Genomic DNA, 14,560 nt, shown 5'->3' on the forward strand with positions numbered 1-14,560 from the left:
AGCGTATGGCATAGCCCTACGTCACTCGTGCGTCATTAGTTGTCATTGTCCATTCATCAGCAATTGCTTGTTACCACACTGGAGTTCCTATACAGATCTGATTTCATTTGGATATGGAACATGGGCTTGTATCATCAAAATTTCGGACGAGTGCGATTTTGAGCTGGGTTCATGCACGTGAATGATGTGATATTGCATATGATTGGTGAACCTTGTTACCACTGTGGAGGCCGTATTTCTACTCCTGCTTTGGTTGAACTTGGAATTTTTGCTTGTTTCAGTAAGTTCTCTGATGAATTCAATAATGAGTAAGATAACACATACTGAGGAGATGATCTACCATCTGGTATGGCTGATCTTGTTGCAGTGGTGGAGTCTAGTATTTATCCGATTTATAATTTAAAAAATCAAACTTGGAATATATGCTTATATAAAAAATATTTTTGTAGAAGTTCAATAAAGAGCGAGATAACATGTTAACATAGGTGATCTTGCATTAGATTGGGTAAGCTTGTTGCCACATTGGTAGTAGGGTGGGGGTGTTGATGAGACATATTATATAGTTATTTCTCCCAGATCTTGGATAAGTTGCATTAATGAGTGATATGCATCAGATAGACTGAGCTTATTACCTTTCTGGGAACCATCATTATACTCTCATGATCAAACTTGTAGTGTGGGATAATATCGGCACGGACATGTTCGATAGTGAGCGATATCCATGTAGATTAATAAAGGTATCTTGTATATAATTTGCAGAACTTATTACCATTCTGGAAACCATACATTTCATCTGATCAAACTTTGAATATAACCTTCTATAATGAAAATCACTTTGGATTAATACATATTAATAATTGTCTGAGATGTTACACTGCAGAGACTTTATTTCTGATTCACTTTTGATCAAACTTGGTAAATGGGTTGAAATATCAAGACTTGTGATGAGTACAAACATGGACTAGGTCTACACAAGTTAATGAGGTGTTTTAGATATGATTGACCAAGGTAATGAACATTTTATGTCACTTATTTCTGATCGTATTATTATCAAACTTGGTAAATAAGAATATCAAACTTATATCATCAAGATAGGTCGTTGGGGAGGGGTATGAGCAACATTTGTGCGTATTAACGAGGTGATCTTGCACAGCATTCGCCGTGCTTTTTGCCACTTGACAGTATTTCTTATCCTTTTTTAATCCAAGTTAGTAAATATGCCAGTAACGTCAACATGTTTGATTTTTATTACGAGTGAGACCTGTGCTTACTTATGAGGTGATCTTGTTTCTGATTGCCAGTTGTTCGTATTATCTGCATCTCTAGAGAGATCAAATGAGGTGTCCACAAGATCTGGTCAAGTGTGATTATGCACTAAATTTATGCATACTGGTGATGTGACCTAACTTCTGATTGGCTGAGCTAGTCGACACATTAGCAACTAAATTACTGATCAGACTTGGATCAAACTTATTTTGTATTATCAGGATGTTGTATTAGTTTGGATATGAACAAGATATATGCATTCGGTAATCTTGTATCTGACTGGCCGAGCTTGTTAACACTCCCGAGACTAAATTTCAGTTGGAGAATGCTCCATCTTGGTATATAAGTTTATATTATCATTGTCGTGGACAGTTCTGTAATAAGTGAGATCGAGTATTAAGTATATGCCATGCTCATGACTAACTGACTGCTTGTTGGTCTAGAGACTACAAGTCTCATCCATCTTCTGTAAAAATTGATGAATGTGTTTAACTCGGCAAGATCTTGAATGACCTCGATTATGAGTAAGATACATTGCAGATTAATTGTCTTTTTCTTTATAACCTATTTTTATGGGGATGTAGAACAATATGTACATATAACGTGATATAAGGTTTGGGAGATATGTTGCATATGACATGTTTGCACAGTACAACACGAGCCTGCATAATGAAATGGTAAACGAAGTCAGGCCCACTTAGACCTCTTTTTTGGTGGGGTTGGGGTGGGGTGGATTTTTGTTGACGAGTACATTCAGTAATATCAAGTACAAATTAAATTGCCCTATTTTTTTTAAGAATAACTTAAGCATTTATATTTGAATGTTAAGCAGTTTGAGAGTATGAATTAATAATTGGTCTCCCCTCATAATGTAATATTTTCTGCATACTGGCATAGTCCCACTCTTTGGCAACAGCAGTTATCTGTCATTGGTGTTGTGAAATCAATTCTGGCGGCCATTCATATATTATTGTCTTGCTAAACGTATTTTTATATGGGCAGGACAATTTAAACATTTAATAATCTTGCACCTCTTACTCAAGACTGTTAAACGAAATAGACTTCTTCAGAGATCTTATTTTGGCAATATACCATATATAGAAAGTGGTCGTTAAGTAAGTTCCGGCTTCAGAAAATCGCCGACTTTCAGAGTAATTATACTTTTTAGAACGACTACACAATTTTCGAGTTTTGTTTGATTTGACTTAATCATATGACAGAATATTCTTAATTTTAAAAAAAAAAAACTTTTTTTTTCCTTCTTAGCTTTTCATTCTGGACGCTTATGATAATTTAATAATTCAGAATTCCTTGGTAACCTCATTTTTATTTACTATATTTTGTACGTGTATTTTTTTTATAGCAAACAATATGTTTAATGAAGATTGGATGTATAAATTTCACTTTTTATGTCAAATGAGTTACGTTTGCAAACATGATGTTCATAAAAGATTAATGGATTTTCAAGATTGGGAAGTTTGTTGGTGACCACTTTATTTTCTTCTTTAACCAAATCCTGATGCATCTGAAATTATTAGATTTTAGTGCTAAGTCCACTTAGTCACTGGGTTGCCTTTCTCCCATTTCTTTAGACCACTAAGATACTTTGAGCAAGTTGTTCCCATGGAAATTAAGTGAAATTACATAAAATGGTTATCGTATATAATCACGTCCAAGTCGCATGAAACTGCAAGCTGCATAGACTCGAATCGAACCTGCCGTTGCATCATGCAACGGCAGATATGGGTCTATGCAGTTTGTTAGGGCTGATTGTTACAACAAACAGCATAGATACTGACTATCTAGTCTGTTCCATTCCAAAACTGTCTTGAGAATTTATTTGATGGTTGATGTTGTCGTTTCAAGACATTATATCTCAATTTTCACCCATCGACCAAGGACCCCGGGTGGCTGACTTATCGTATAACTGGTTCTCTAATTATATTTCCGCTTTAATTTACTGAACTCGAAGCCAGATAAGGCAGTCTGCGTAGAGGCCTTTTGAGAGGACGTAGCAATATGTCTGTACTGTTTTAAATACCTTGTCTGCCCATAAAATGAAAAAGCAAAAGAAAAATAAATGACGGATGCAAACAAATTTATGCTCGAGTTGAAATATTTAAAAAAGCTTGGTCAGGCATATTTTACACAATACAAATAATTTCAGCAACATGCACATGGTTGCTGCTTATACAGCTGGAATATCTTGATTATTGGCGTTGCCTTCGGTATAGTTAACCTGGGATTTTTTGATTTTCCTGCATAGCAACTCTTTTATGAAGGTTATATCATGCCGAGGGAAGTGAAGAGCTTTGCGGATTTTGGCTTTTAGCTGATTTTGGTATTGGAACCAAGCATGTCCCAATCTTGTCATTCTTGTAACGAGATGGTTTGTTGACCAGATTGCAAGAGTTCTTTTCACCTGAAGACCCATGTAATCACACTGAATATTTACTTCGCAATTACACACATGAAAATATAAACTTTTTCTGGCGTGAAAAAGCTAAAATGATTTCTGCCTCGGTAGTTAATTTCTTAGTACGTCACTTTGTTTTGTTTTATATTCATTTTACCTCGTTATTATGTTGCTCGATTAGTCATATCACGTTTTCATCAAGTTTTTTAATTGTACTTCTCGGTTGAAATTACTTGCATGTGGTTTTTTTTTTGGTTTTTTTTTACATTTCTCTGTATTCAAGTTTACAGTGTCACGAAGTGTTAATCTCCCTCCAGCATGTTTGACCTAACAAGCTTTCTGCGGTTCAGTGTTTGATACATAGGAAATAATTATATGCATTCTGCTCAAAACATTATTTTGAGTTTGATTTTTATTTTAACAAGTGAATACATCTGTGGTTTAGACCACAGTGATGTAAGCAGTCTTGCCCGTCCTTTAATGGATCTTCATGCAAATCATTTACTGAGATTAGTCTTCAGTTATTTTCCTGTTTTGTTTTTAACCACGAGTGAGTGTGTATAATATTTTATCGTTACTAACTGGTTTCTTTTGCGCGAGTTTTGAGTACGTGATAATGGTCTAGTCGAAATGGATAGGTTGGAGAATACAAAACTTTGCTTTCATGCATATAGGAATTTTTGTAAGTTTTCCTCAGAACTTGTTCCTAATTTCAGTTTCAACTAAGTAGAATTATCTCTTTCTTCTGTAGCATTTTTATCGGCATATTTCCTCTGACAAGAGATCAGCACACCAGAAATATTAAAATTTCGTTTGTTATTCTTTTGTATATAAAAGTTGCAGATTCATTACAAAACGCTATGTTTGGATTCATATTCAAGTTAAAGAGTATCAACCAATCCAGTGTTTCGAGGGGATCAAGAAACATTCCATAGCACGTGGTTATATATATATCACTGAACATTGAGTTATGGTTCTTTTATAATTAATTTACTGATTATTTGTATATTTAATGTTTTGCATATTGGCCCAATTTTAAGGTCTCATGATTCTCATCTGCATTTGAGTGAAGTTTCTTAGATCCAATTTAACAGGAAGAGTTGAGATCTCTTGTCGGTCGTATAGATGAACAGGGTATGAAAGATCTAGCTCGGTTGCAATTGGCTTGTCAAAGCTAAAGAGAAGAAAAGTGTCTTCTCTTATTACACAGTTACTCTCAAGTGGTGTATAACATACTGATAGATGTAATAATAGGTGTACAAGTGCTGACTACCGTATTAAAGTGGTGTGTCCGTCACACAAGTTACTGGCGGATTATATCATTTCTGCTCATTATTTTTTAACATATTTTGTGATTGCTTTTTGCAGGTTTTTTTTCTTCTTCTTCTTTTGCTCGTTTGAGTTACAATTAAACGTTTGAGTTACAATTAAACGGGCAGGTTAAGCATGATCAGCAATGACACATCTCGGTAAGAATTAATCACATGGGTGGGTTTTGTAAGCGAGAAAATACTACTGCCAAATCATTATACCTGGTGCCTATTTGAAATCTGGCCAGCAGTGCCAGTTAAAAGATGTGAAAGTGACATTAAATTTTCTAAAAAAGATCTGAAAGTAGCATGATTTTAAAACGCGTTAGAGACTTCGTTGTTGTAAAGAAACACTAATGCATAATATGATAAAATTAAAAAAATTTCAGAAAACGCTTGAGCATTGTTGTCCTTATAAAAGCAAAATTTTCTGACTCGTACTGTCAAACATTGGGATTTAAGTAGATAACTCAAACTTTGATATTTGAAAAAAAAGCGTTAATGTAAAGAGTTCTGTAAATGCTGCACAGATATTGGTTATACATAATCGAACAACTGCGGAAGTTACCGTAAAAGCTGATGATTCCATGTAAATAAGAGGGTAAGGAAGACCCACATCCCGGAAGAAGAAACGTGTTTTGTGGTTAAACCGTCTGTACATATGTGAAGACATCGAGGAGACGGAGAAATAATAAATATGGAAATGACAAAGTAAGTTGATACTTGAGAAAGAATTTTTTTCTCCACAAACCAGTTACTGCTATAAACGCTCGATTATTAATGATCTAGTTAATAGCATGATTTCCAATCTGTGCTTGCAGCAGATTTAAATCACAATGTTTTTACATAAACTAATGATGGAAGAATCAGTATGCATTTGTTATAATGGTTCAAATTATCGTTACTAGAAATGACCGCGGAGAGTGGAAGCGTACCTTTTGACATTTAATCGAGTGCATGACGGCTGTGCATGATATCTGCATGGCCTGAAACAATTTGTAATGTCATTAGCATTATTTTAGAAAACTTTTAATCTTTAACTACAGTTCATTTGCTTTACTCAATATTTTTTCATTGCACATTGCATGTACTGCAGAATCATTGAGCAGGACATTATACTTCATGAATTTGTTTTAGTTTATATTCATTATTTTTGTTTGGTAACATCGTATAAAGGACCTTTAAAACCACTTTTTAACAGAACTATCCAAGCAAATATGGCTGGCAGTGACTCTTATAAATTGGAATCCACAGCAATTGCACACTTAGCTTAACACTGAGTGAAGTTTTACTATTATGGTGAAGAATCACACACACACACACACATATATATATATATATATATATATACATGTTACCTACAGTGCATCCAATTTCTGTTGGCAAAATACACCAAAATTTTTGTTCTTGGAAACTGATTGTTTGAATGAATGTTTGTTTGTTTGAGAAACTGTGTTGCCGTCCAGTATCATATAGATAATAATCTCAGGAACTTTTTAAATTATCATCTGAAAGGAAGAAATCAAATTTTCCTTTTGCCAATTTTTGTAGCCTTTTAATACCTAGCAATAGTAGTGACTTTGCCATCACTAAATAGCATGAAATCACATACAGACAATTTGACACAAAAACCACAAACTATAATAAAAATGTTCAGCTGCCATGTGTATAGGTTGCTTGCAGTTTTTTTTCACAGATTAACTACTTGTATGTACCTCACACTCGTGTCTTCGATAGTAATCATGACAGTTGAATGGAAATTTATGCTTGATGAAAAATTAAAAGACAATTGGAATGTCATATTCATAGGGTTGGCTGAAAATGTTTTAGCTAGAATTTCTGCTTTTTATAGGTGAATTGAAAGTATAATTAGTATTGAAAATTAAACTGAAAGTCTTGTCAAGTATTATTATTGTATATAATTATTAGTTATATCGTCAAGTTCAGAGATGTGTAAATTTATTTTGTGTTTCTCATGTCATAGAAGGTGTACTTATTAATCAACGAAAGATTTTTCTCTAATTATTGATAGTATTTGAAATCTTTTCGTAACTATTGTTGACAGTGATAATGTTTAAGTGAAAATATAAAGTGACGACTTTTATTCCCATGCATCGTTTAAACAGGTGGGAATTGTCTTCAAGCCTGTCTTTCCATTAGTAATGCAGTGTCTCCATCAGTAATGCACTGTATCTCATACACCGTTCAAGACTCGCACTTTAAACTTGGTGAACTGATTGGGGGTAGTCTTTAGATAAAGATAGAGGTTTACAAAATTTAATTATAACTGTGGAATGTAAACCATTTCTGGGGATAGTTTTTTTTTTCAACCAAAAATTTGACGTTTTGTAGGTAGAGATCTGAAAGTTGGTTTTTGTCATCTTCAAGGCATTTGCGACAAGTACATTGGATTTTTGGGTTAAACTCTCTGGTCCTGACCCAGGGATGGTCCTTGTGGGTAAGCTTCCTGTGGGGCACAATTTATAAACTGTTGAGATCCATACCCATTAGCCATATATAGGTTTGAAGGACATGCGACATAACCAGACATAAATGTATATCCAGTACTGACCATGGGTCATACCCCATTGGTTGTGAGCTTACCCTGTCAATAAGCTGGTGGTATATTGGATATACTTTCACCATCTGTGTATATGGGTCCATCTGTCTGACTGAATACTTATCATACAGTATGTATAATGCTAGCGTTATGTTCTTTTTATATGTAATATATGTTCATGCAACTTTTAGGATAAAATTATTGATGGTGTATTATCGAATACATATATTAATACCATTTCTACAGGTTAATTAGTATTGAATGTGCTAATCTTATTATGTAATATGAAACCTGGGAACATTCGGGATATTGTATCTGTTTAGCATATTTGTTAAAATTACGACAGTAGATTATTTCAAGTTATTTTCAATAATTCACAATTTGAGTAGCTTATGTTGGAAATGGACACAGCTAAATTCGTCACTGGTGAAATTATTTTTTAACCAAAACGATAATACGCAGCAGCAGAGAAGTTTTACAATCAACACAAGATGTTTATAAGGTATTTACAATGAAAAGACAGATATTTGATCTTAAAGGTAACACGCATTCTACAAAGGTCACCATTTCAGATATTAAGGAAATATTTAGAAATAAGTAACGAACCGATGTAATCTTAGTTTGTATTATATAGATTTTGATTGCTTGTGAGAGGTCCATTCTCAAGATGAAAATCTTTTAGTGCTACCGTTATTTTAATCTAGTAGGTGGACGTGAATCATATTGTTGATTGTAAATATGTATTGCATTTGGAATATAACATTCCTATGTAACACTGGAAAAAGGTAGATTGAGCTGGAATGAACATTTCAAGTTTTGGACATCCTAAAAAATGCTGGAGCTTCAGACTGCAATACCATTAGAAATTAGTCTTTTATTTGATATATGGCTTAAACTCTTTTGTACTCTCTATTTCACGTGTATGCGTCTTGATCACAAATAATAACTTATATCAAAGCTTTAATAGGGGACATTTAAAATAACTAATTGCTCCAGTAAGAGGTGCTATTAGATTATTTTCACCAACAGTAATCAAAGCTTGCTTTTGTTTTCTCTTTTTAAACGCAAATATGCAATCGGTTTTAGAACTGATGTATCGCCAGTGTTTGATATTTGTGCATGTGTAATACTATTATGTATTGTGTTATGGTGTTTGCATTTTGCCTTATATTTCCACTAAGTTATGTTCCAGCTCTTGCTAGCTTCCTGTCAGGTGACGTAAGAGTTGGGTCACAAATAAAGCGTCATAGTCTCTCATGGAGATATTTCTGAACCTATTTACTGCATTTCCAAATCAACCCGGTTTGGATGAATTAACATCTTGTGATCGACTATGTATAGAACATAACCGATTTTTTTTTAGAGATATGTTTGCATGCATGTTTTTGCACTTGTACAAATCTAAATTATAAGTTAGAGTTCTTTCTATGAAGCCTGACATTCATTCACTGTGGGCTCTCCCCTCCTCCCGTTATTCTACTGTGTTTTTTCTTCTTTCCTGAAGGCATGACTTGTTTTGCTTTTTTTCTTCAATTTTTACGTTTCATTTCAAACCTGATTTACTCTTGTTTTGCCACGTCACAACCTGCAAGCTTCTTTTTGCTGTTCGGAGTTTCCTCGAGCTGAACCCTTTGAAACTGGTATAACTCACTGACCGACAATTCTAAGATGAACCTTAATTTGGATTTCAGAATACCCAGGCTTTTTCGGGAGCTGTTGAGTGACGTCGCCATAGAAACATTTCATTATGCTCCTCATCCTTCCGATAGAGCAGAGGTCATGATTGTACAATCCTTAGCTTCGCCCCCTCTGGTTCCCATTGACTGCCGATAAAGTGGACAAAATATGACTTAATCTGGAAGCCTTAGCCTTTGATCTCGTCCTGGACTCTTTCTTGTAGTGTATTGTAGCGTAGTGTACTTGATTGTTATGTGAGATGCGTGTCGTCAAATTCGCATTTTGAGGTTGGAACTTGGGAATCTACTGGAACATAATTTTAAAAGATCTGCACAATGGACGCGTGCGGTTGATAACTATGCTGTAGTTTAGCCTACTGTGTGAAGAATAATAGCACATTTTCGAATGTTTAATGCTTTGTAATGACCAAGGAAAGATTGTAGTTGCATATTTTATTTCATTTTTTTTTTTTAGCTGGCAGCGTTTTATTTACTTTTTTTTTAATGTTATTAATTGCGCAACATACGCATTTTGGTCTTGATGGAAATATTAATGTGTATGCATGCAGCTCTGTACTTTAGGATATTTGGTTTTTTTTTCTTCTTGTTATAACAATGTAGCTAATATTAGGATAGTTGTAGTTAGCTGCTGGCATGTATACAAACGTTTTCAGTGATTTTTGTGTATTTTTCGCTGTTGTATTTGCTTTCGAATATGTGATTTTTTTTTATTTTTTATTTTTTATATTTTTTTTTTGTTTCTGCAACGGCTTGAGGTGATGATATCGTGAATTGTAAGCAAGTAAAGGCTTTCTAATTTAGCGCATACTACCTTCTTCCAGCGGTTCCCAGTCTTGCTGAAGATCCTTTCAAGGCAAAAAAGTTTCTTTAGGGAGGAACACCTTTGCGTTTTCTCGTGTGGATTTCAGTGAGGCATTCGTGGACAGTAGAACTACAGGAAAGTCTATTCAACGAAGAAATTAGTTATTCATGATATATTCTGAAGACTGGAATTTTAAGTCTTTTCCAACCAAGCTCTGAGTGGTATACCCGACCAGAAAATACCTGCAGTAGTTAAGGCTAGCACTGTAACCTTTACCTCACTATTACCAAGTGTGAAACTGTAGTTTGGGAGTTCTTTGCGTGATCGATGACTCGTACAACGAATTCAGCTGCGCCTGAAATAGTCTCAACATTGTAGCCCTTTCAGTGCCACGCAGTAGCTGTATTATTGCTTGAAAACCTTTAGGACTTTGTTTGCAACTACATGGGAAAGAGAATTTATACGGGTACCATAAACTTGCATATCGAGTAAGTTTTCTTGGAAACAAGGTTGCTACCAGCCGGAAATGTACTGAAAGCGTTGTATGGATATAGTCAGTGTAAATCTTTGCAATTTCAACGTTGTAATGCAACGACTTCATTGACCAAAATGCTTCAATTTCAAGGTCGTAACGAAACGACATCGATGAGCAGAAGTGTTTGCGTATTTGCAGCTGAATATGATTCATGCCATCGCCACAGAAGTTTTTAAAAAAAAATTTTTTTGCAATTCACGCAATATCCTGGAAACGTTTTTTTTTTTAAAAATCAGATTTTATTGTAACTGCCAGTGCATTATCTTCATATAGAGATTTGTTTTATTCCTAACAGAACTTGGTCTATGACATATTGTTTCGCTTGTTGTGTATCTAATGTTTACAGACACTAAACTGCCAACAAGTTCTATTTTTCAACACGATATTAGTGATATGGCCACGAAATTATTGCAGTATTTTTCCAATTGTCATGTAACTGTCAAGATTAAAAATACGAATTGTGGTTGTGCGTTGATGGAGATACCGATGTGTTATGCAATATGGTATCGAAGTTCAATGATTTCAACATGTGTGTGTGTGTGTCTGTGTATGTTGTTTAGGGCGTTTATAATAAATTTAAAGCAGCATTTTGTGATGTTGCACGCAAAGTATTGGTGTATCTGCACACAATAAGAATACATACTGTATGAATTAATTTGAACTGATAGTTTATGGGAAACTTCTACAAATTCGGACATTAGATAAATGAGCCGTGTACTCAAATTTGTTTTATTTATTGTTCAGAAAGAGACTCGTTGCCAATCATTTAAAGTGAGGGCGAATTTATAAATTGCATGTTAAAAAATAAGATCTAATTCAGGTGCAGCTTTTCAATGTACGACGTAACTAAATGATGGGAGTTACTAAACTGAGAGTGTGTGTATGAATCGTCATAGCGTGTTAAAACAGATATATTTTTACCACTGGACCTACATGTGTGTGTTATCCCTGTTAAAGATACGTTGTGTTGAAGTGTTTTTGAGTGGAGCTTTATGTTATATTTATTTTATTTATCATTCTTGCATTTTTTAAATCAAGATTATTTGAAAGATTATGATACGACAGTTCCAATGTTAAATCCATCTTAAAGACTCCATGGCATCATTAGATTTGTAACTGTGGATTTTTGTGTATATATATAATATATTGTAAATCCCACATTAGATGATTTTCAATGACTGTAACACATTTAAATTAGAAATATGAAATATGTAGGTTTCACCTATCGGGGAGTTTATTTTTTTTAAACAAATTTAAAAAATGGAGAATTTGTTTGTAGTATATCTTGTACTTTCACCATTTAGTAAACAAAAATACCATACCTATAATAGAAAATATAGTACACTTATAAATCAATTCAGTGCCATTTTGTTTTCAGAATTAATTATAATAATTATATATGCAGCATACGATACAAACTTAATGTACAACCCAGAATAACTTCGTATAATGTAGAGCTGATTTGAATTTTTTTTTAAAGGCGTTAATTACGTTTTTATTATGAAAATTAAAAAGTCCAGTTGTTAATAGGGCGGAAATATAGATATTGTTAAAATGTCGAGATAGCAATATTGTATAAGTGTATTATGCCCTTTTTATCTTGTCTCAGGCCTTTTGACCCAATCCTTTAGTAGGGCAGCTTTGGTGTTATGTCAGAGACAAATAAAAAGATACAGACCAGTTCATGATGTATGTTATAATTATGCTTATTTCCGTTAATAAAAAAATCGGGCACTAAATCTGTAACATTTCTATATATGGGCCATGATGCTGTTGATTCCCATGTATGGGTTTTGATATTTTTAATTCCCATAGTTGTGTTTGGTGCTGTAAATGTCCATATTTGGGTTTGGATACCGTAACCGTTCATATTCGGGTTTTTTCCAGATATAATCCATAACTTTATTATGGATGTCATACCTTAAATAAAACGGTCATAAATCATCATTCTTTCATTTCAAGAGGCTATTTACCCGGTGTTTATCCCAATGGTTCAACAAAAGTTGAAAAACAAACTGTGTCTGGAGAAATTTGTGTCATAAAATAATTCTAGCTTTTATCTGCCCCATTTACCGAGAATTATTTTTATTACCTGATAAATTATTGTGGTTTACAATTTTCAAAAGAAGATAAAATAAGGTTTAAGAGAACTTAATTCATTCACCTATCAGAACTGGGGCTTTAACCCGTATGTTAAAAATTAATTATTGCTTTTTGTATAGTCCTTTGTCGTAAAAACAAAAAGAAAAAAGGAGGAATTATCTCATGTCGTCGTTGACATTCAGTCAAATGGAAACTGATATTATTAAAATATCCGTATTATACATTCGATGAAGCTATATGCACCGGCAGATCAAGTTTTTCGCTTTTGGTTTGAAATCTTCAATAGAACGGAAAGTGGTTCCTGATATGAAGGCTTATTATTAGACCGCTGTTATTTATTTCTCTTTTTCTTTTTCGTTTTTTATTTTTGTTTTTTGTTGTTTTTTTTTTTAAACGAAAAATTTGGGTCTTGGTGGGGTTGAAATCATGATGTAAACATATATTGTCAAGGTGAAGACTTGTATAGCATAAACAATTGAGCTAATTAAATTGGATAGTTTTACTCATTTAAAAAGGCCTATCAGTCTCTAAAGCACTAGAAGAAAACACTCCACTGGCACATGGAAGATTTTTACGTTTCAATCGTCTCATTTACTGCCACAAAGCAAACGAAACAGTTACTGCATAGTGGTTATTTGGTGGGGATTTAATTTTGGCGGTACTAGCTGAAAATGCAAACAGCGCCAAAATTAAACGCTAATAGTGTAGTACTACTTGCATGTTTATGAAAATTACTTTGAGCTTTCAGTTCAGATAAAGCCAAAAATCTAGTAACTACAACACCGCAAAATTAACAGAAATTACACCGGAATGCAGGGCTTTCGCATTTAATAAACGACGCCGATCTGCCATAAACTATGACCGCCTTTATCAATGGGAAAAAAAAAACAACCGTTTAAACGATTTCCTCTCCAACGCGTACACCCCCCCCCCCACACAAAAAAAAAAAGACATAACGCAGAAGAAGTGACCAAATTAAACAGAAGGCATCTCGACATGAAAAGCTTTCAAATTCATACGATGCTGCAATATATATATGTGTGTGTGTGTGTGTGTGTGTGTGTGTGTGTGTGTGTGTGTTATTAAAAAACGAAAAAGCGTTGAAGGATTCTACAAAAGCTGCTAGACGGATTTTTGGACCAAAATTTAACATGCAACATCCTGGTACGGAGAAACCTGAAATTTATTCCAACAAAATGCATTCTGCAGTCCAATTATGGCTTCTGTTAATACAACTTTTGGATGATTTCTCGACGAAATATGACTAACAGAATGACACGACCTTTATTCTTGCATTAAGGTCTTTCAAAAAAGTAAATAATTTGTTGATCCCCATCAAACGTAGATGCATTTAATAAAACGAATACAACGTTAAGCGACTCCTTTGTATAAAGGGAGTTTTACCAAATTTGTTGGAAAGCATAAAAAATTGAACACATTTAAATAATTGTAAAAAAAATGATTCCGATCCGTCAGCAGATATGACCACCGTTACTTAAAACATAAATAAAAAATGAAAAACTTTATCTTGAAAATAGTTTAGCAGCAAATTGACTGACATTGACAGTATCCAAATGTAGAGGACTTTTAGTAGTGGACGGTTGGTGCTGATGTGCCGTGTGGACGCAAAATATAGAGAAACCTTGCATTAGTTGTTTTCACTGAAGATAGTATGCAATCAACAGCAGTGAAAGAAATTTCTTCAGTAAAGACCTTACTGACCCGGGCTTTTTATTTATTCAGCCGTTCTTACATTTTACTGTTTGGAAAATGTCAGTTAAGCGACCTTGGGCCTACTTGGATCACTTCTTAAAGTAGCGAATTGTTAATTTGCAATTATGTTTTTATACATATCTATTATGATTGTAGCG

General features: G+C 34.0%; 1 protein-coding gene across 5 annotated transcripts in view; it reads left to right on the forward strand.

Annotated features, from left to right (window-relative positions):
• The window catches only part of LOC149777124 (sarcoplasmic/endoplasmic reticulum calcium ATPase 1-like), a 113,718-nt gene extending 101,393 nt beyond the window's left edge, over positions 1 to 12,325 (forward strand). For 3 of the 5 annotated variants that reach the window (XM_089941806.1, XM_089941809.1, XM_089941805.1), the window contains one exon: positions 10,071 to 12,325. In XM_089941806.1, coding sequence (XP_089797932.1) covers positions 10,071 to 10,120 — 50 coding nt within the window. In that variant the 3' untranslated portion in view covers positions 10,121 to 12,325. Of the gene's footprint in view, positions 1 to 9,243 lie in introns of all 5 variants that reach the window. The other 2 variants (XM_089941808.1, XM_089941807.1) reach the window with 1 other exon arrangement.
• Positions 12,326 to 14,560: the final 2,235 nt, after the last annotated feature.

This window comes from Sinohyriopsis cumingii, chromosome 18 (genome assembly GCF_028554795.1).
Source record: "Sinohyriopsis cumingii isolate HCF-2022 chromosome 18, ASM2855479v2, whole genome shotgun sequence".
In the NCBI taxonomy this organism is placed as follows: domain Eukaryota; kingdom Metazoa; phylum Mollusca; class Bivalvia; order Unionida; family Unionidae; genus Sinohyriopsis; species Sinohyriopsis cumingii.